Source organism: Sminthopsis crassicaudata, chromosome 1 (genome assembly GCF_048593235.1).
Source record: "Sminthopsis crassicaudata isolate SCR6 chromosome 1, ASM4859323v1, whole genome shotgun sequence".
NCBI lineage: Eukaryota > Metazoa > Chordata > Mammalia > Dasyuromorphia > Dasyuridae > Sminthopsis > Sminthopsis crassicaudata.
The window spans coordinates 220,786,963-220,810,529 of record NC_133617.1 but is presented as its reverse complement, the minus strand read 5'-3'; the positions used below and the strand labels follow the sequence as shown (position 1 = coordinate 220,810,529).

Here is a 23,567-nt window from a genome sequence, read left to right as displayed (position 1 = left end):
ACATGCCTGCAAGGAAGGAGCATAATAGTAGGAGGAATCTAAAAGTGCAGAATGTTGGCACAATCTTATCAATGGGCCACGCCATTTTTCTAGAATCTAATAATTTATACTATACAATAAAATTTAAGTGGGAAAAAAAAAATTCAGCCAAGGTTTAATCATGAAACCATCCTCTGAGAGCTCTGAGAGCTGTTATTTAGTAGTACTGATGAAGTGGAAAGCACATGAATTCTGAAGTCAAGGGGTTTATGTTTAGATACCTACTACTTTTTTTTTATATTTTTTTTAATAATATTATCCCTTGTATTCATTTTTCCAAATTATCCCCTCCCTCCTTCTACTCCCTCCCCCCGATGACAGGCAATCCCATACATTTTACATGTGTTACAATATAACCTAGATACAATATATGTGTGTAAATACCATTTTCTTGTTGCACATTAAGTATTAGATTCCGAAGGTATAAGTAACCTGGGCAGACAGATATTAGTGCTAACAATTTACATTCACTTCCCAGTGTTTCTTCTCTGGGTGTAGCTACCTCTGTCCATCATTGATCAACTGGAAGTGAGTTGGCTCTTCTTTATGTTGAAGATTTCCACTACCATCAGAATATATCCTCATACAGTATTGTTGTTGAAGTGTACAGTGATCTTCTGGTTCTGCTCATTTCACTCAGCATCAGTTGATGTAAGTCTCTCCAAGCCTCTCTGTATTCCTCCTGCTGGTCATTTCTTACAGAGCAATAATATTCCATAACCTTCATATACCATAATTTACCCAACCATTCTCCAACTGATGGACATCCATTCATCTTCTAGTTTCTAGCTACAACAAAAAGAGCTGCCACAAACATTTTGGCACATATAGGTCTCTTTCCACTCTTTAGTATTTCTTTGGGCTATAAGCCCAGTAGTAGCACTGCTGGGTCAAAGGGTATGCAGAGTTTGGTAACTTTTTGGGCATAGTTCCAAATTGCTCTCCAGAATGGCTGGATTCTTTCACAACTCCACCAGCAATGTATTAGTGTCCCAGTTTTCCCACATCCCCTCCAACATTCATCGTTATTTGTTCCTGTCATCTTAGCCAATCTAACAGGTGAGTAGTGGTATCTCAGAGTTGTCTTAATTTGCATTTCTCTGATCAGTAGTGATTTGGAACACTCTTTCATGTGAGTGGATATAGTTTCAATTTCTTTATCTGAGAATTGTCTGTTCATATCCTTTGACCATTTATCAATTGGAGAATGGTTCAGATACCTACTACTTTTGAAACTCATTCCTTGAGTGATCATGGGCAAGCCTTCCTTGGGTCTCAATTTCCTCATCTGTAAAGTGAAGGAGTTCTACAAGTTTGATGACTTTAAAAAACAAATAAACACATTTTTTCCTTATTCCTCAGTGTGCCAAATATTCATTTGCTATATGCTTAACTCAACTGGGCTCTTTAGGAGTTACAAAAAGCACCAACCTGTTGAACCAAGTAAGATGGTCACAACAACTTTTCCAGCAGTGGCAATCATGTTGCCAATGAACTCTTTCAATCTGGAAGCAAGTGAGGCAAACCTACGCAATATTTTTAATTTTGTACTTTCTTCCAATTCCCCTTCAATAGCATCTCCAGCATCTAAGTCCTCTTCATATATCAAGGCTTCTTCAGAATCTGCTTTTTCTCCTCCAGCCTAAATGCAAAACAGAAAACACTGTAATAAATTCAATATTCTATGAGCAGGTTAATAGGGATGATTTTGATGATATTGAGTACATTTTTTCCCCTCAAAACAATCCAGAAACCTTATAATAATGCATTAGGATTATTTTATATTCCTCTTTTAATTTTTTGATGAGGCAAACATGACAAATGCAAGTATTTAATAATAATAATATATAATAATAATTAAAAATAAAATCTATTATTTAATAATAACCTAATCCTCTTTATGTATAGATGTTTCTAAAACAGTAAAAGAGATATTTATGGGAATAACTCCTTTTAAAAATATTATGTTCTATCATTTTTTGATTTGATTTTTAAAAATTTTGTTTTGCCTTTAGGATAATGTGGTTATATCTGATCTATTCTGGGCGGAGGACAGAAATTTGGGCTTCATTCAAAGAATTTAGGAAATCCCTTTCTTTGTGGAGATTGTCTTTGTTCTTTATTTCCATGAAATCTGCCTCTAGGCAAATGACTATACATAGACTGATTAGCAACATAAACAGCCTGTTACTACATGGACTTTTAAATAGATAGTACAACATAGGGACCCATTTCTGACTGTTGCATTATTCTGGAATTGACATTTATTTCTATACTACACTTGGGAAAGTAGGGACATTAAGGAGAAAGACTCTATTCATTCATATAGTGCACACTTTTCCCCACTAATTCTAACTTTAGGACCCTCCAGATGTTTTTAATGCCAAAACAACCCAACATTTTCTTAATATCTTTAACAAGAAAGGTTTTAAAAGGTTAGGTTCAGAACCACCACTGAGCTCAAAGTTGTTTTGACCTGTCTGAAAAGAACAACTTATGTATTACCAGTGGGGATGAGATATAGGTAAGCTGTGGAGAAAGTGTAGTTTAGGTGGGAGGAAGAAATTATAATAAAGATGCTCACCAAATGAGAGTGAGGGATGAAACTTAAAAATAAATAAATTATAATGATTAAAAACTAAACACTAGAAATCTATTTCACCACTATGAGCCTCAGTTTCCTTATTTATAAAAGGTTGGATGAAGAGCTGGACTGGGTAATTTTTAAGTGATCTTCCAACTCCAAATCTATGATATTTCCTTTATCCTACTTATGTAGGCTTTAGGTCATGTTTCTTACTTTAAAGAATTTCAAATAACAGCATTGTTCCTTGCCACATTCTTAACTGTTGGAGCAAAGCAAAGAAAAAGGTAGCACTGACTGTGCCAGAGATGGGATAACAGAAACACTACCCATAGTAGAAAAGAAAATGTGATTACAATTTTCAGTAACAAACTGTGTGTATACATGTGTGTACTTGTATGTTTTTATGTATGTATGTGTGTTTGGGGGGATGGGACACAGAGAAAAAGAGAAGCAAAATTTGCACGCTATATTCCATAAGCTTGACATAATTCTTGGGGAAATTCTAGCTTGGATAATTAAACAGAAAATATATAGATAAATGCTGGTTAGAAAGAGCTGGGCCTTTAACTAGACTAATAGGCTAGTCATTGTTGGTTTTTTTAAAATCATATAATCAATAAGGAATCAAAAATATTTTTAAGCAGAGGAGTGATATGGTCCTCATTTAAGGAAGATGATTTTGTTAGCAGGTGGAATAATTAGAGAAAAAAAGAAACTAGAAGAGTTACCAATAATGAGGTTATTATAATGGTTGATACAAAAGGATGTAAACTTGAGTGGTGGCTCTTTAGAGAAAGGGGAGGATGTTAGAGATTTTGAGGACTTATAATCAATAGAATACAAACACATTGGATAATAGAGGGAGGTGATGGAAAGAGAAGAATCTTGAAGGATTGGTTATGAACCTGGGAAAATGTAAGAATGGTGATGTCTTTAATTATAACAGGTAAATCTGAGGGACAGTCATATTAAGTGCTAAGTATTTTAAGATTCAATTTGGATATGTCAAATATGAAATGCTTGTGAAATTCGGATATCCAAGTTGAAGATAGGGGAATGGTGTTCATAAGAGGGAATATGATTTAATATATACATATATAGGATCACAGATATATAATATCCTGTTGTCTCTCAATATGTAATCTTTCTCTGGGAGGAGGTTTCTTTTCTGTATAATCTTTTTCTCTATGAGCAGGTTTCTTGGGAGGCTTCTGGAGCCTCCAGCCAGAGTGAAGGTAGAATCTCGAATCCTCTTCTTCCCCTCCAAAAGTGTGGGATTGCTGGACTTGCAAATCCATGAGACATCTTCTCCTTAACCCAATCCAGAACTGACTCCTCAGACTCAATGTTCCTCTTTTTATCCTCCCAGAGAATGGGCTCATGGGTACTCCCAGGGGCTTGTGGGAAATCCTTACTGACCAATGAACTTGCTCCTTTTTAAAGGTGTATAAACTCCTTTTTAGAACTCCTTTGAAAGGTGTGAACTAAAGCTGTGAACCCTGAGCTAGAGAATTGTTAAGTACCGACTTAGCACCCAGTAAGAACCTAACACAGATACAGAGATGAAAGAGGAATTGAAGGCCATCTAGTTCAATCCCTTCATCTTAATATGAGGAAAGTAAGATAACATACTTAGTAGCAAAGGTCATAAGAATTAGATTTGAAAGAGGTTCTCTGACTTTTTTCTACCATGCCCACTCTCTCTTCTCTTCAGACAAAGATGATAACTGAACCCATGAGAGCAGATGATATCATTAAGATAAAAGGAAGAAGAGATACCAGATAGAGACTTCTGAGACACCCAAATTTAAAAAAGGTAGTGTATGGATGATGGATTCAGAAAGGGAACTTGGATGGATAGAAGAATCAGAAGGGGATAATGACAGAAGTCAAGGGAGAAAAGCATATTGATTAAGAGAGAGAAGTGAAAAGTATCAATAGCTACTAAGAGGTTAAGAGAAGGATGGAGACCGAGAACAGACATGGGATTTAGCATTTATAAAAAAATAGTAACTTTTAGAGAACAGTTTGAGAATGGTAATCTTATTAGAAGGGAAGTAACAAATTGGGAAAAAATTTTTACAGTTAAAGGTTCTGATAAAGGCCTCATCTCCAAAATATACAGAGAATTGACTTTAATTTATAAGAAATCAAGCCATTCTCCAATTGATAAATGGTCAAAGGATATGAACAGACAATTTTCAGATGATGAAATTAAAACTATTTCCACTCATATGAAAGAGTGTTCCAAATCACTATTGATCAGAGAAATGCAAATTAAGACAACTCTGAGGTATCATTACACACCTGTCAGATGGGCTAAGATGACAGGAACAAATAACGATGAATGTTGGAAGGGATGTGGGAAAACTGGGACACTGATGCATTGTTGGTGGAGTTGTGAAAGAATCCAACCATTCTGGAGAGCAATCTGGAATTATGCCCAAAAAGTTATCAAAATGTGCATACCCTTTGACCCAGCCATACTACTACTGGGTTTATACCCCAAGGAACTACTAAAGAAGGGAAAGGGACTTGTATGTGCCAAAATGTTTATGGCAGCCCTTTTCATAGTGGCTAGAAGCTGGAAGATGAAGGATGTCCATCAATTGGAGAATGGTTGGGTAAACTATGGTATATGAATGTTATGGAATATTATTGTTCTATAAGAAATGACCAACAGGAGAAATACAGAGAGGCTTGGAGAGACTTACATCAACTGATGCTGAGTGAAACGAGCAGAACCAGAAGATCATTATACACTTCAACAATGATACTGTACGAGGATGTATGCTGATGGAAGTGGATTTCTTCAACATAGAGAAGAGCTAATCCAATTCCAATTGATAAATGATGAACAGAACCAGCTACATCCAGAAAAGGAACACTGGGAAATGAGTGTAAACTGTTATTTTTACCTTCTGAATCCAATTCTTCCTGTGCAACAAAAAATTCGGTTCTACACACATATATTGTATCTAGAATATACTGTAATATATTTAACATATATAAGACTGCTTGCCATCTGGGGGAGGGGGTTGGGGGAGGAAGGGAAAAAATCTGAATAGAAGTAAGTGCAAGGGATAATGTTGTAAAAAATTACCCATGCATATGTACTGTCAAAAAAAGTTATAATTATAAAATAAAATAAAAATTTAAAAAAAGAGAATGGTAATCTTAGAAGTCAGTTTAAAAAGGATTGAGAAGTGAATTAGCAGTGAAGAAATAGAAGCATTGAGTGTAGATGTCTTTTCCCAGGAAATTGAAAGATGAAAGGGAGTTAGACACACTAGATTCAACCACCATACTTCATAAGTGAAGAAAGTGAAATACAGAGAAATTAAGTTACTGTCTAATTTATACAACCATTCAGAGTGTGAGGCAGGATTTTTAAGCCAAGTCTTCTCAACTCCAAACCTGATATTCTATTAACTCAATCATAGGCCAATTAGTGAAATTTTGTGTTTCTTGAAGTGCCTGTTTTTGCATACAGCAGTAAATCTTTGAATATAACCCTTTCTGCCTAAAAGCTTTGCATGGCATTGAGAACTGATGACACAGATTAATATGACAAGAAATAACAATTTTATTGCCACTCAGACCAGTTAAAAAATAACCATCATAATAAATACCTTATTATGCAATGAGAGAATTCCCAAGGGTTCTGATTAAATCAAATAAACCTATCTAGTAATTTGTGAGGTCATAAAAATTTGTTTCCATGACCTTTCCTTAGTAGGACAGAGGTTCCATGAATTTTATAAACATACAATTTAGTTGTTTTTCTCTCTGAAAAATCCCAGGGGCTTTCATTTAAGAACACTTTTAAAAACTGACAAACAGATAAAACACAGACAAAAAAAAAAAAAAAAAAAAAAGATTTTAAGCTGCTACTATCCTGATCAGGGCCAGAATATCCATTAGTCATTTCAAAGCTTGACTTATTAATGTCCCAGTTTAAAAAAAAAAAATTCCCCAATCTCATGAAGTATAAACACTGTAGCATTGGAAAAAATTTTCACGTCATAATAACATATTTACTAACAAGTAATCTTAGTCAGTTTGAAATGCATTTGTATTTTTTTAAGTTAGGAAGTTGAAGTATCATCACTACAAAAAAATCCTCCCCACCAAACAAACAAACAAAAACAAACCTAATTTTATTTTTGCTCTACTGGTGAAAGAAAATAAAGGAAGATTGTGAAAGTTTAAACATTTTTGATAACAATAAAATCCTATACATTTCAAATAATGAGATTGCCACTATTACAAAGCACAAAACTCTTCTGAATATACAATTTCTTTACCCCACAATCCACATAATTGTTTTTTAATTTAAAGCACATGTATGATTCAATTAGGATATTTGGAGAAAACACTTCTACTAATTAAAGAATACTAAAATGGACTGTTTCAGAAGGTACTCCTCTTAACTCTCCCATCCCTGGAGTTTTCACAGTAAGGACAGGATGGCCCCTTGAGGGTATACTGTACAGGTGATTCATGTTCAGATATGGATTGTACTAGATGGTCATTCAAATCATTTCTAATTCCACTATTTTATTATAGCTTTGCCTTTACCACTACATTAAATTAAACTGTACATGTTTTAAGATCTTTATTTCCTTTCTCCTCTTTTTTGGCAAAGTTTTATTGTCTTCAGAATTTTTATAGACATCCCCAAATAGAGCAATCATTCCAACTAATCTCAAATCCACCGTGCTCAGACTAAAACCACATCTCAGAAGAATTTGTTTCTAGGACAAGATAATGGAAAAGAAAGTAGACAATAAAGGAAAACTGACTTGACTGAAACTATTTGCTATTCACATGTGAATACAATGATTCATAATATTAAAGGATTTTACTACAATCAGAAGGAAAAATGCACCTCATGCAATCCCCATCCTCTTACAAGTTAGGAAATAAAATTCAGAGGTATTGTGATATGGGGCAAAGTTAGGAAATAAAATTCAGAGGTATTGTGATATGGGGCACATAGGTTATAAAATAGGAGAACCATGACTTCAATGTAAATATTTTCATACAAAAACCTTTTCTTTTTTCAGGGCACCCTATAGAACCTATGTACTAAGTCAAATAAGGACTTAAAAGGAAAAGGTTTCTTATACCCCAAAAAAGGCAAACTCTGAAAACTTGATTTAATTCAGAGCTTATCCAGAAGTTCTTGGTTTTTACATATTACCTGTTAAGTTATCACTTAATTGTTCATGAGAGAGCTGCATTAGTTGTTCTTTATAGCTCCTTCTGCTTCTAAATCTATGATGCTATGACCTATGGATGTCAGCTTCAAGCAAGATGTAAAAATAAGGAGGCAGAAGCAAATGGTAGAGAAAAGGCATTGATTCATCTGCACTCCCCTAAACCCTTCTAACAACTGAACTCTCTCTCTCTCTTTTTTTTTTAATAGTTTTTATTTAGCAGATATTAGCATGGATAATTTTACAACATTGACAATTGCCAAACCATTTGTTCCAATTTTTCCCCTCCTCCCCCCCTCCCAGATGGCAGGTCGACCAATGCATGTTAAATATGTTAGAGTATAAATTAAATACAACATATGTATACATGTCTAAACAGTTGTTTTGCTGAACAAAAAGAATTGGACTTTGAAATAGTGTACATTTAGCCTGTGAAGGAAATCCAAAATGCAAGCGAATAAAATTAGAGGGATTGGAAATTCTATGTAGTGGTTCATAGTCATCTCCCAGAGTTTTTTCGCTTAGTGTAGCTGGTTCAGTTCATTACTACTCTATTGGAACTAATTTGGTTCATCTCATTGTTGGAGAAGGCCATGTCCATCAAAATTGATCATCATACAGTATTGTTGTTAAAGTATATAATGATCTCCTGGTCCTGCTCATTTCACTCAGCATTAGTTCATGTAAGTCTCTCCAGGCCTTTCTGAAATCATCCTGTTGGTCATTTCTTACAGAACAATAATATTCCATAATATTCATATACCATAATTTATTCAGCCATTCTCCAATTGATGGGCATCCAGGTAGTTTCTAGTTTCTGTCCACCACAAAGAGGGCTGCCACAAACATTCTTGCACATACAGGTCCCTTTCCCTTCTTTAAGATCTCTTTGGGATATAAACTCAGTAGCAATGCTGCTGGGTCAAAGGGAATGCACAGTTTGATAACTTTTTGGGCATAATTCCAAATTGTTCTCCAGAATGGCTGGATTGAACTCTCTCTCTTAAGCCCCTCCTAAACAACTTTAATTAATGCCCCTAAATAAATTCTGGAGCAGCCAAACCCACAAAAGAATCAGATGAAACAATTTTGCTGCCCAAGACAACTTAGAAGGTCAGAAAGAAAGAACTATTGCACTGGGTAAAAGTGGAGTGCAGTCCTGCTCAAGCAGCAAGCCACCAAAGCAGTGGTAGATGTTGGTAGTGATTGAATCAGGGAAGGCAGTGGCAGGTTTCTGGAACTATTGGCCCACAGATGGTAAGGGGCTCAGATATCTTGTCAAAAGGAGATTACAGGGATCCCTTTGCTGGCACTAGGGGCAAGGCTCTTTTGCATTGCCCATATTTAGATCTGCAGTCCTGCATCTCAGTTCAAGTGTAAGAAGGAACACTAGCACACCAGAACTTGTGGCCACAGGGGAGCAGAGAAAATAGTCATAGTTTCAAAGTGGAAGAGAGTGCTTGTGGTTGCTCAAACACCAGAACACTTAACAGGAGAGTTGTAAACATACCTCTTTCTAGATCATAATACCTTGGAAGAACCAAAAACTTACAGATCCCCAGTATTATCTCTGAAAATAGTTGCACAAAAGAATCCTGAAGTTTGTGATTGTGCCCTTTTACTTTAGTACTGGGTTAAAAGTCAAGAAATAGTTTGGGAAAATGAGTCATTAGCAAAAAAAGATCCTGACTGTAGAAAGTTATTATGGTACAGAGAAGTATAGAGGGCTGAACCTCTGTATGACTGATTAAAACTAGGTGTTAACTCAATGGAATTGATAATACAATGGTTATCTAGTTTAGCATGGTGATTAATAGTTCTCTAGTTCAGTATGATTGATGTAATCTTTCTACAAATAATTGTTCCCTAGTGATATAATGATTGGTTTATATTCAATATACTGTAAATGATCTAATGATAATAGAGCATATAAACTAGGACAAATTAAGCCAGGGTCAGATTCAGGGAAGACAGAAGACTGAATCTTTGATCAGGCTCCTGGTGGCTCTCCCTCATTTCTCTACTGAAACCAGGGCCCAAGTGAAAAAGATAGACTTTGAAGGATAAATAAAGAATTTGGACTTTATCCCTGGCCATTCTCGTGGTAATTACACAATTGAAAGGAAGACTGGTCCAAAGATCTCCAGAAAACCGACCAGAACACTACAGAGAAGTTTAAAACAAACTCAGAAGACAACAAAGTCAAAACTGCTACCTTCAAAGCCTCAAATAAAAATATGAATTGAATCTAGGCCATGGAAGACCTCAAAGAAGATTTTAAAAACAAATAAAAGAAATAGAGGAAAAATTGGTAAGAGAAATGAGAGTAATGCACGAAAATCATAAAAAAGGAAGTCAACAACTTGATAAAGGAAGCACAAAAAATACTGAAAAAAAATTACACCTTAAAAATCAGCATAGGCCAAATGGTCAAAGAAGAACATAAATCTAATGAAGAGAAGAATGTCTAGGAAAGCAGAACCATTCAAGTGAAAAAAAAGATATACAAAAATTCTCTGAAAAGGACTCCTTAAAAATAGAAGTGGCTAAATGGTATAAGGAGGTACAAAAACTCACTGAAGAAAATAATTCTTTAAAAATTAAAAATGGAAACATGACTTTATTAGAATCAAGAAATTATAAAACAAAATTAAAAGAATGAAAAAATAGGAAAGAATTTGAAATATCTCATTGGATAACTAGCAGATCTAGAAAACAGATCTAAGAGAGATAATTTAAGAATCATTGGACTACATGGAACTTATGATAAAAAAAATGAGCCTAGACATCATATTTCAAGAAAATGTCAAGGAAAATGCCCTGATATTCTAGAATCTGAAGGTAAAATGAAAATGGAAAGAATCCACTTATCACTTCATGAAAGGGATCCCAAGATAAAAAATCTCTGCCAAATGTCCAAAACCTCAGATCAAGGAGAACATACTACAATCATTGAAAAAGAAATAATTTAAATATCATAGAGCTGAAATAAAGCTTACACAACATTTAGCAGTTTCTACATTAAAGGATCAGAGGACTTGAATGATATTCCAGAGTGCAAAAGGGCTAGGATAACAACCAAGAATCACTTACCCAACAAAACTGAGTATAATTCTTCAAGGGAAAAATTGACACTCAATGAAGGACTTTGTCTTGATGGAATAGCCAGAGCTGAACAGAAAATTTGTCTTTCAAATACAGCTCTGGAGAAGCATAAAAAAGTAAACAAGAAAGTTTAAGGAATTTAATAAGGTTAACATCCCTACATGGGAAGACGACACTTGTAACTCCTCAATTTTTTCTCTTTAATAGGACAGTGAGAAGGAATATACACAGACACAGGACATGAACGTGAGTTGAATATAATGTGATGATTACCAAAAAAATAAAATTAAGAGATGAGAAAGAGGAATGAACTTGGAGAAGGGGAGAGGGAGAATGGGGTAAATTAATTTCCATAAAAGAGGGACAAAAATGTTTTTACAGTGGAAGGAAAGATGGAGGGTGGGTTGTATATGAACCTAACTCATCAGAATTGACTCAAAATTCAAATAACATACACATTCAGTTGGATATAAAAATCTATCTTACCTTTCTTACCCTACAGGAAAGTAGGGGGAAAAAAGAGATGGGTTGTGAAGTTGATAGAAGGGAGGATTGACTGGGAAGGAAAAATCAGGTGCAAAACAATTTTAATAATAGAATGAAAGAAGAGAGATAATAGTATAAACAGGAAGGAAATAGGATTGAAAGAAATACATAATTAGTAAATACAGTTGTGGAAAAAAAATTTATACTAAGTTTCTCTGAAAAACACCTTGTTCCTCAAATATAATCAAACTTATAGAGATAAGAGCTATTACTCAATTTATAAATTGGTTAAAGGATGTGCAATTTTCAGAAGAAATTATTAAAACCACAGTCATATAAAAATTCTATAAAGCATTATTGATTAGATAAATACAAATTAAAACAACTTTGAGCTGCCACTCCACAGGTATAAGATTGGCTTATATGACAAAAATAGAAAATGACAAATGTTGGGAGAGATGTAAGAAAATCGAGGTACTAATGCACTTCTGGTGAAATTATAGACTGATCTAATTGTTCTGTACAGCAATTTTTAATTATTCCCAAAGGAATATAAAACCATGAATACCCTTTAGACAAGCAATACCAACTACTAGGTCTGTATCCCAAAGAGATAAATAACAAAAGGGAAAAAAAGATCTATATGTACAAAATATTCAAAGCACCTCTTTTAAAGATGACAAAGAATTACAAATTGAAGGAATATCCATCAATTGGGAAATGGCTGAACAATTTGTGTAAGATTATAATGGAATACTATTGTGTTATAAGAAATGATGATCAGGATCTCTCAAAAAGATTTACATGAACTGATGCAAAGCAAAATAAACAGAAGCAGATCATTGTATGTGGTAAAGAGCAATACCTACCATCAATTGTGAATGATTTAGCTATTTTTGGCAATATAATGCTCCAATACACTACTGAAGAACTTATGATGAAAAATGCTATCCATTTTCTGAGAAAAAAACTAATCAAATCTGAATGCAGATCAAAGCAAACTTTTTCTTTAACTTTTTTATTTTTCTTGGGTATTTTTGTCTCTATTTTCTCCCATGCCATGACTAACTGCAAATATATTCTACATGACTGCACAATGTGATCTATGTCTAATTGTTTCCTTTCTCAATGAAGGTGATAGAGAGAAAAATAATTTGGAAGTAAAAATTAAAAAAAAAAAAAAAACAACCAAATATTAAACTTTAGAATTTTAGAGGAGAAGGTAAAATAAGGAATAAAAGAGTAAGGGGAAAAAACAAAGTAGTAGGGATAGAATAAAAAGAGAGGCTGAGAAGGAAAATAGTGAGTAAAAATAAAAATGGAGAGAAATTCACAAGCAGTAATTAGAATTTTGTTAAATCTATAAAATAATGTCATTTTCCAATTAATAAGTGGTCAAAATCATATGAACAGGCAGTTTTCCAAAGAAAAAAATCAAAAACAATCTATAATCATATAAAATGCTCTAAATCATTATTGATTGGAGAAATGCAGATTAAAACAACCTTGAAGTATCATTTTATATATACTAGATTGGCTAAAAGGAAGATTGGGGAAGAAAGAAACAATAGAAATTTCCATGATAATTTTGTTGTATATTTAAAAGGAATAGCAAGTTGTGCATAGTAGCTTTGCAATTACATGTACAATCACATTTTTAATGTACTGTGTTATCAAATTGCTTGTTTTATTTAATAAATTAAATTTTTAAATGTTAAATTTGTTTTTATATGTAATTTTCAAAAATAAAATATTAAATTAAAAAAATATAAAAATAAGAATAATGTACAATTTCTAATAGGTCCTAAGGGTAGTTACTACTGTAACATTTTAATCCATTTCCTACTGGGACAAAGTCCAATGGCTATTGTTTTTTTGGAGAAAAAAAACCTAAATATTTCTATAAAACTACTTATGATCAGTTAAAAAAAAAAAAAAGTAGTTTGGAAAGGAAAGGGAACATTTTTCTAAAGGCCATGTGCTGTTTATTCAATGGCTATTTTCAAAAGTTAACATTTATGTTACCAAGATGAGTTTAGAACTCATGGAAAGAACAGAGAAATATTGTGACTCACTCTAGTAAGATAAAAAGTTATCCTCAGTGTTGTCCAGTGTAGGAGCAAAAGCGAAAAAGAAAAAAAATCCTGAATGAAAGAATAGAGATTTGTTGGGTTTGCTCCAAATCTGTTATATTAATATTTTTTAACTAAAGGAAAAAATCATCCAATTGGAAGGTTTCTTTCAGGAACGGTACCATAGCAAAATCATAATGTAGTCTAGTATACTTTTTCAATTAAAGTAAAAATTAGTGTGAGGGCTTATACCTTTAACTTCAATGTATAAATTAAAGGAAGTTTATATAGGCTAAGTATTAGTAAAGAGAATTGTCTGGCAATCATTGGCTAATGAGATTTAAAGGGATAGGAAATCTTTAAACAGTAAAGGAAATGAAATAAGTGATTACTATCAGAGATAGTCCAATGTAAAATCATTTATTCAGATCTCTGTTATAATAACACTTTACATATGTAGAGAATTGAATGGTTTTCAGAGTTCTTTCATATCCTGTCATATTATTTTCTCAATACCTTTGTAATAAGAAATACAGACAAGTATCATTATCTTCATATATGGAAATTTAGTTCAAGAAAGATTTGGGGGATTTGAATAGTTGAATAGGGATATTGATATATTAATATATTAAATGAGAAAGCTGAGGCTCTGAAATCATAGTTGCCCATCCTTTAAAGGCAGAAGATATGCTTTGTAGGGATATACAGCTATACCTGCCAAACAAGTCTTACCCTATTCTTCTAAGTCAGACGCTTCATCATCCAAAATGATAACAATTTTGAAGGTCAAGATGAGGCAAATCAATTTTTTGTAAAGAGTTTCTGAAAACCAAGAACCTTACCCTTTCCAAAGAGGAGGCAACTAATAATAGAATTTACACAAAGGAATCTTTGTGTACAGACACTGTACAAAGTAATCTAATGAGATAATATATTTATAAAGCATTCAACATATAACCTGACACATAATAGGTGCTATGCAAAAGTTATTACTATTATTAATTATTTTTGAGGGGAAGGGAATGATTTGGGGAAGACCACAAGTAAATTTCAAGCTCTCTAGATTTTCCCACAAACAGAACAACTTTGCACCTCAGGGCCAATATAGACTGAAACTCTAAGAAAATTTAGGGCAGAAGAGAGATCCTCCTAAGACAAACTAAGAAGACCAAAGGAAAGCCCCAGGCGTGGGATTAAACAGTGTGACCTGCAAACACCTCTAGATTAGTTACCTTGGAGTGAGCTAGGTTAAACTGGACCCACAAAAACTTTCACTTCCCAAACTATGAATTTAGTGAGGGGTGGTGTGTCTGAGTTCTGGAAGACTGAGTGAAGCTCAGCTGATTGTGAATGACAGACCCAGCAGTGGTGCTGAGGCTGAGCCCTGGGTGGGCAGGGCTGTTGGTGATTGTGGGCATTTGCAGGAGGGTGGAGCTCTTAGTTTGGGGTTCCAGGTCAGAAGGGAAAGCTGAAGTAGAGCTAAAGCCATCATCCCCTTACCTCTTGATTAGAGGTGATTAAACTAATACTTTTCATTTAAAAATATTATTATTTGCATGATTTTAAAATCAGGTTTCTTAATATTTAAATTTTGCTTGGATGACTGCTAAACTTTTCAAGTTAAATTTTATATAACAAAATTTAAGGTGCTGAGGTTTTGAGATATTTTCTAAATCTTATGATACATTGAAAGATACTGATAATTTATAGTTTTTGTTTGACATAAAAATTATACTTTAAAATTAATACAAGTATTTTTTCTCCCACCAACTTAAAAAAAAAAAAGCTTAACATTCTCCATTTCATTAAAGATGCATTCCCTATCCCCAAGACAAATTCTTGCCAGGATTAGCTCAATTTTGCTATGTCTGGATTGTAAATTTATGTATTACCTTTTAGAATACCTTATTTCAAATTGTATGCATGTGTACATGATAACTACACAATCTTGTATGATTCTAATTGTGACTCTTTAATAGTTGAACTTTTTGTTTCTGGCTGTTTAAAACATTTTTCCCCCTTCAATTTAGAAGCTCTTGACTGTGATGTTTCTGGGAATTTTCATTTGGGATTTATTTCAGGAGATTAGCAGTGAATTGTTTCAATTTCAGCTCTACTTTCCTTTTGCAAGATTTCTTTTAAAATGATATTTAATTCTCTCCTCCCTTCTCTCTCTCCTTCTCTCCCTTTTAAATTATCCATTTCCAAGTAAACCTTGCATTTTCTTCTATTTTTCAGTATTTTGATTTAAAAGAAAATTTTGTTATTTCAAAAATCATTAGCTCCTGTTTGGTCCATTCAGCTTTTCAAGACAAATTTTAAATAGGTAAGATTTTCTGTCTCTTATAAGATTTGTAGTTTGTGTTGTTTAGTCTTTTTTGGTCATATCCCACTCAAAATCTTTTTGAGGTTTTTTTGGCAAAGATATTTCCTTCTCCAGAAGTTTACAGTTGAGGAAACCAAAGCAGATTTAAGTGACTTGCTCTTGGTCACACAGCAAGCTAGTGTTCTATCCTTTCCTCTACCTAGCTGCTTTCTTATAAAGCACTAAGCTTTTAATTATCTTTTCACATTTTTCCTCCAAATTTTTTTATTTATTTTGCAGTTCTTTCCTCCTCCTCATTTTAAACTCTCCAAAAAACAAAAACAAAAATACCTTTTTCTTTCAGTTCTACCTGGAATTATTGTTAGCTTTATAGCCAAGCTGCATTTTTCTTTTAAGCTTTGCTTAGGATATTTGGAATTATTTTTTTATTCTTGGTTTGTGTTTTGGACATCATTGGCTTTATGACAAATTTTTATGGTGGGAATCTTTTTTTGTTTACTTAATTCTTATAGTCTTTTCAAGTTAAATTTTTTTTTTATTAGTGCCATGTTCTCCACAGTTCTGGAAGAAATATCAAGGCCTTTTGTTCCTCTTTTAAATTCTCTGAGGTCTTGCTGCTTCTTCTTCCTAAGACTGAGTGCTATTCTTCAAGGATCTCAGGGGCAGCTCAGGTTGGAAACTTGAAAGCTTTCAGAGTTTACAAAACTGTCTGATACCTTTCTGGTCTCAGCTTTGCAAATCCTCACCTTAGTTTAGGTATGAGCAGCATAATTGTGAGTTTGTCCATGGTTGGAGCCCTAATAGACTGTTGTTGACATGAGCTCTCTGTCAACTAACTAGAAAATTCAACAAGTTCAGAGTGACAAAATTATGTCTTCCTATTGCACCTTTGATTGAATTCCATGAGCTGGTGATTTAGCTGCAGATTAGGGTTAGGGCTGAATCTGTGGATTATTCACTATTTAGTATTACATAGCAATTATTCATTTTTGTTCCTACTCTTTGGCCATTACATTTTACTAAGCCAGGACCAAGCTCTGCTCCAGAGCTACAAATTGCCTCCTAAGTGCACATTAGATAGCACAACTCAGTTGCAGGCTAAATCTTATTCCTGATCCTTGCAATCACTCTTTGCCCTGAAAACCAGTCAGCATATATCTAGCTTCAGGTCCCTTCCTAAATCCATTTAAGATTAACCTAGTTCTGAGATCAGAAACAGACTTGCAAATTAGTTCTTGTTTCTATTCCCTAAAAAGCACACAGCTTTAGGATCTATCATCAGTGGAATTCAGCGTCAGTTTGGCCTGCCTTTAACTTCAGATACCTTTATAAGTCAATGTTGGAGTCACAACACAGTTCTAGGATCAGAGACATATAATTACCAGACGGATCCTACCCTGCTTTCTAGGTTAGGAAAAAAAGGCTCACTGTTTACTCCTTGAGTTTTATAGTCATTATTAGTCTAGTGCCCTCCTTAGATTTTTGATGCAGGAGCTTCTTGAGAAGAGCAAAGTTGTACTGCTTTCTTGTATACTACTATCTTGGTCAGTCTCCTCCCCACCTCTTTTTCTGAGGCTTTCCATTTGACGAGAAAGATTCCCATAATGAAGCTACTACATCCTTTCTTGAGGAATCATAGGGGTTTAGGAATTGTCTTTCTTATGTCATTCTTTGCAAACTCCCATCAAGGTATTTTATCTTCAAGCTAATGTATTAATATCAAAAATACACACTTAATTAGCTTTTAGAAATATTAACTATGATTGTATATAGTCAATACAAAATATCCCCTAAAAGTTTGTGATGTGTTCTCCCACAAGTACATAAAGAGATGAGAGGGGAAAGTGTTTAAACTTTGAAAACCAAATGATAACACCACTCTTGTAGGTTAATTTGCCAGAGATTTCAAAATGCTTCCTTTTAGATATGTTCCGTTTCTTTTTCCTTCTGTGCACTTGAATCTGTATCTAGTCTGCCCTTGACTCCTGATGCAATAATTGCTACCAGATGTCCTGGGGATATTACTAGGATGCTTATGGGAAGAAAGCAAGTCCCATAATCCACTAGACCCTCTTAAGTTTTTAAGTTCCTTCTCTATTCAAGAAGGAGGAGGAAAGAGCAGGTGGGTATGAAGATACTCTCCTTCCCTCCCTTCAAACATTCTTTTCTCATGGTTTCAGCTGGAGTTCTTTCCAAAGTAGGAAGTTCATTTAAACAGTTAGTAAGTTCTTAGGCAAATGAAAGAAATTTGCTATTGTACTTATTGAGGCATCAAAACTTGTTTACAGATCTTAACCAACGAAGATATGTTCTTACCTGATAAATGTATAAGAAATAAGTAGAGGGGGAGTGATTTTGTCCTTACCCTTACATATTATTTTATATACAAACCTTACATGAAACTTCTCAGAGGAAAGTCTTGATTGGTAACATGCTATAATTTATATATATCCACCATGCATTTTTCCATTGACTTTCCATTGGCATAGTTTTATAAATTCAATGCAGCCAAATCTCCTCTTTCTTATAAATTATAGCCCAACTCATTATCCATCAGCAATGCCAGTCTTAGATAAACATTGAAATAAATTCATTTATTTGGCTGTTCACCCAACTGTATATCATTGTCTAACAATATCTATATTTAATCTAATTGTTTTTCCAGTGTGAATGATTAGACTAGTCTCTTTTCCACTGCTATGATTTCCAGAATATTGGAAATTGATGTGATATATAATAGCATCATCAGTGAGTATAACAATTTAAAGACTTTAGCAATTCATCGAAAATATATTTTCTTTTCTTTTGGACTCAGTCTTATAAGGTAAGGCTAAAAGGGATATTAAATATCATCTCATCCAACACCTTTGTTTTACAAATGTGGATACAGAACCAGTGAGGTTCTATAGAATATCCAAAGTCACATAGGCAATAAATTACAGAATTAGAATTTGAGGAAAGACTGAGGCAATAAGAACAAATAACAAATAAGGTAAGAAGCGATAAGAGCTATCGTAATGACTTTGAGAGTGGGAAGAATACATGAGATGTAGAGACAGAATAATAAAACTTGGTAGGTACTTGCTGAGATATGTGGGATGAGGGGATGTAAAAAATCTAACTCAGAGCTGTTAATCTTGAAAACTATTCCCTAAATATCTTTATTATTTCCCAGTAGAGAATTGTCTTCTATAGTTAGATGCAATAGTCTTTCAAAATCATTTTCTTAGTTGCCATTATTTCCTTTTATCAGTTACTAAGGTGACAAAATCCATTCATGGTAGCTAACAAATACATTTAAAAGTCACTGTAAACTGATGAAAAACATATATTGTCATTTTTTCAGGTTTGGGTTTATGTCATTGTTGTGTCACTTACTGTGTGACTCTGGATAAGTTAACTTGTCTCAGGCTAAAAATGGAGATAATTAAACTTGCATTACTTATCCCCTCTATGTTGCTATTAACATGATAGAGTAGAATGCACTTGGCACCTATAGCTATGTATTTGAATGACTAACTTATTACCTCTGTGACCTTAGGGAAGTTAACTTTCTAAATAATATGAACTGCATACATTGTTTCATTTATAAATTACTAGTTTTCAAGAAGTGTTTACTAAGTATACACTATGTGCTATGCAATTGATTCATGGAAATCTATTTTTAAACTAAAAAAGGTGGCTAAGTCTCATCTGTGACTTTGTCTTATACAATGGTAGAAAGATGGCAGACACTGTGATTTTCAAACCCATCTTCTCAAAATTATTCTTTCTTTCTTTCTTTGTTTAGCACAATTAAAAGAACATACTGGTTTGCTTTATTTATTTATAACAGAAGGAGAATTCGATTAGATGCTTCCTTAAAATTTAATCACTATGTTACCTTTCTCTAATTGCCCCACATTCTAGGGAAGTTCTTTGAAAGCCTTAAGGTATGTGATAAATGTATAAACTATTCCAATAGTTCCAATATCCCATAATTAGGAAAATTTGATCCCCCTTACTCAGCCACTATGTTTTCTACACATTTTCTTAATTGTTTTTTGCTGTATTGCAGCATATTTGACATTATACAAGTACATATGTGCAGAGTGCATAGATTACTTAAATAATTAACTCATATGTACAGTGAATATATTTTAGATATATGTAAACAGGTATATGATTGTACATGAAGATACATATTATGTAATGTGCAGTTTCTATATGTTCATATCTATATATCTATCAATACATACAGTAATCTAAAACCAAACTGTTTAAATGAACTTCCTACTTTGGAAAATAGGAAGTGGACAAAAGGAAAAGTTATTAAAAACTCAATTATATTTTTTCTAGAAAAATTTGTCTTCACTCTATAATAGTTAGAATTATCTTCCTAGTTGTGTGCTGTCTGTGGTCATCAATCAAACTACAAGATGAGCTTAGTAGATATCCTATAAAATCAAACCTATCCAAGAAAAACAAGAAGATTATGAAAAAAAAGTTAACCAACTAGAAATGGAGATACAGGTTCTCAAAGATGAAAATAATTCTTTGAAAATTAGAATTGGACAAGAGGAAGCAAGTGGAGCTATGAGAGACCAAGAAATAACAAAAAAGGTATATAACATGTGTAAATAGAACAGAATGTGAAATATAAGAAAAACAACAAATCTATAGAACAAATCAAGATGAAAATTGTGACTAAAAAAAAAATCTTGACACAATAATGTAAGAAATAATCAAGAAAAGTGTCCTGAAAATATTAAAACATGAGGGGAAAGTAGAAATTTTTAAAAATCTACTGATCACTACCTTAAAGAGATCCTTCATGGAAATCACATAGGAATATTATTGACAAATTTTGCAACTCCTAGATCAAAGAGAAAAAAATTTCAATAAACAAGAAAAAAATTAAAATATGCTGGAGCTACAATTAGATTTATATAGGATATATACAGCCACAATAAGAGACCACAGGTCCTTGAATCATGTCTATTGACAATCAAAAGAAGTGGCCTGTGGCTAAAAATATCATATCCTGCAAAACTATCCATAATATTGAATGAGAAAAAAATGGATATTCTAGTCTTGAAAAATTTGCTTGAAAAGTTAGAATCTTCAAACATGACTTAACAAAAGACATTTGCTTTACCTCCTACTTATATCTTCATTACAGCCAGGATCCACTTATTTATTTATGGATTGCTTATTTTAAAGATCATACTCATCCAATTTTTATTTAGAAGGTTTCCAGCACCATAATATAACTCCTGAATTGCCTCTCTGCATTGACAAGCCAGAGAGGCTCACAGAATACAAACTTAAGCTAATATTTAGCCTGAGAGTAATGTAACCAAAGGAGTAAAATCAGTTCTATCAGAATCCTATTCAGTAAAAATGGCAGCTTGAATCCAGGAAGCTGCTTAAGGTCTTCCAGTTTCTTTCAAAAACCATATGAAACTGAGGCTTGGAATAAAGTCTGATGGAATGAAACCACTTTTCAATTCAAGATAGACTGGAACAACTTCAAGAAATGTCAGTCTCACTGGAGTGAAAAAGGATTTCAGCCCAGCTCAGATAGATTCTGGGAAAGCTGAGAGGGACTTAACCACAGCAAATCAACAACTAAGACTCTTAGTCATGGCTCAGTAGAGGAGCAAATCAGTGGGGTAGTTTCCAGTCTCAGTTCAGAAGGCAAAGTCTGGAAAACCAGGCTGTTTCCTAAAAAGAGCAGGCAAAAACTATTTTCTGGAAATAGAAGGGCCTTGTGCTCAAAACCAAGCTAGGAGCTGCATTGGAAGGTTGGGACAGTGCCTCCTTTACCTTAGAAGCAGAGTTCAACTATAAAAGTTATAAAAATAAATAAATAAATAAATAAAAAAGAAATGCCAAAAGAAAAGGAAATGAGCAAGAAATAGATAAGAACCTTGACCATAGAAAGCTACTATGGTGATAGGGCAAACCAAAATACCAATTCAGACAAGGACAAAATGTGCACAGGAGAAATCTCAAAGAGTGATGTGAATTGGTCTGAAGCCCAAAGAGAATTCTTGGAAATGCTCATAAAAGACTTTAAAAGACAAATAAGAAAGGTAGAAGAAAAAAATGAGAAAGGAAATTAGAGGTATGCATGAGAGAGTCAACAGCTTGTCTGAAGAAAACAACTCCTTAAAAAGTAGAATCAACCAAATGAAAAAAGAGATACAAAAACTAAATGAACAAAATCACACATTAAAAACTAGAACACTGTGAATGAAAAATAATGATTCTGAGGTAGCAAGAATCAGTGAAACAAACTTTAAGAATGGAAAAAATGGGGGAAAAAAAGTGAAATACCTCATTGGGAAAACACTCGACTTGGAAAATAGATCCAAAAGAGACAATTTAAACTTTATTGGCTTACCTGAAGACCCTGACCAAAAAATAAGCCTGGATAGAATTGTTCAAGAGATCATTAAGGAAAACTTTCCCAACATTTTGAGGAACAGAGGGGGAAAATATTCATTGAAAGAACTCATTGATTACCTTTGGAAAGAGATCATGCAAGGGAAATCCAAAGGAACATTGTTGCAAAACTCCAGAACTCAATCTCAAGGAAAAAAATACTGCAAGCTGCCAGACAAAAGTAATTCAAATATTAAAGAGCAACAGTCCGAATTACCCAGGATGTGACAGCTTCTACAAAAAAGAATTGGAAGGCCTGGAATTCCATATTCTGGAAGGCAAAGAACCTAGAGTTACAACCAAGAATTTACTACCCAGACTGAGCATTATCTTTCATAAGAGGCAATGGAGCTTCAATGAAATAAGCTACAATAATTTCTATTGAAAACACCAGAACTAAACATAACATTTAATTTACAAACATAGAACTCAAGAGAAGCATAGAAAGGTCAACAGGGTAATACATATACACACACACACACACACACACACACACACACACACATATGTATATATATATATATACACACACATATATATATATACACACACACACACATATATATTTATATATACACACACATATAATTTAAAAGTTAAATTGTTTATATCCCTAGATGGGACAATGATATCTTTAACTCCTAAGAACTGTATGTATCATTGGGGCAGATAAGGGAGGGAGGGGGCATCAAAATGGACTGAGGGTGAGGTCTTAAATGGACTCTGATGTGATGACATCAAAGAAAAAGACATAAAGAGGTGGAAGATCTGTACTCAAAAAAAGAGAAAAGGAAAAATATAACAGGACAATTACTCCATGAAAAAACACAAAAGATTTCACACAATTGAGGAGGGGGGGAAGGGAAGGGGATAAGCATGTCTGAAGCTTGATCTCATCAGTTTTGATTCTAAAAGGGAATAACTTAATCTCAATTGAGTATAGAAATTTACCTAACCCTATAAAGAAGTAAGAGGAGAAAGAGAAAAGAAAAGGGAGGGGCAGGATAGAAGAGAAGGCAAAAGCACTACTAAAAAAGATAAGATAATGGGGGATGGGGTGATAGAATATAAGGTAGTGAATGCAGTGAGTTTAAAATAATACACTATTAAGAGAAAGGGGAAGGTTGATAGGAAATAAGGTAGTGGGTGGGGTCAGTAAAAAATGCACAACTAAGGACAGGGTGGAAAAGAAAAAAGTATATACAGGGGAGGAAAAGGTTGGAGAGAAATACAGACTTGGTAATCATAACTGTGAATGTGAATGGAATTAACTCTCCCATAAAATGGAAGCAAATAGCAGA

General features: G+C 33.7%; 1 protein-coding gene across 1 annotated transcript in view; it reads right to left on the bottom strand.

Moving 5' to 3' along the window:
- Positions 1 to 23,567, bottom strand: part of PIEZO2 (piezo type mechanosensitive ion channel component 2) — a 539,935-nt gene that overhangs the window by 165,088 nt on the left and 351,280 nt on the right. The window contains exon 6 of the mRNA XM_074274855.1: positions 1,471 to 1,681. Within this exon, the coding sequence (XP_074130956.1) occupies positions 1,471 to 1,681 (211 nt within the window). The remainder of the gene's footprint in view (positions 1 to 1,470; positions 1,682 to 23,567) is intronic.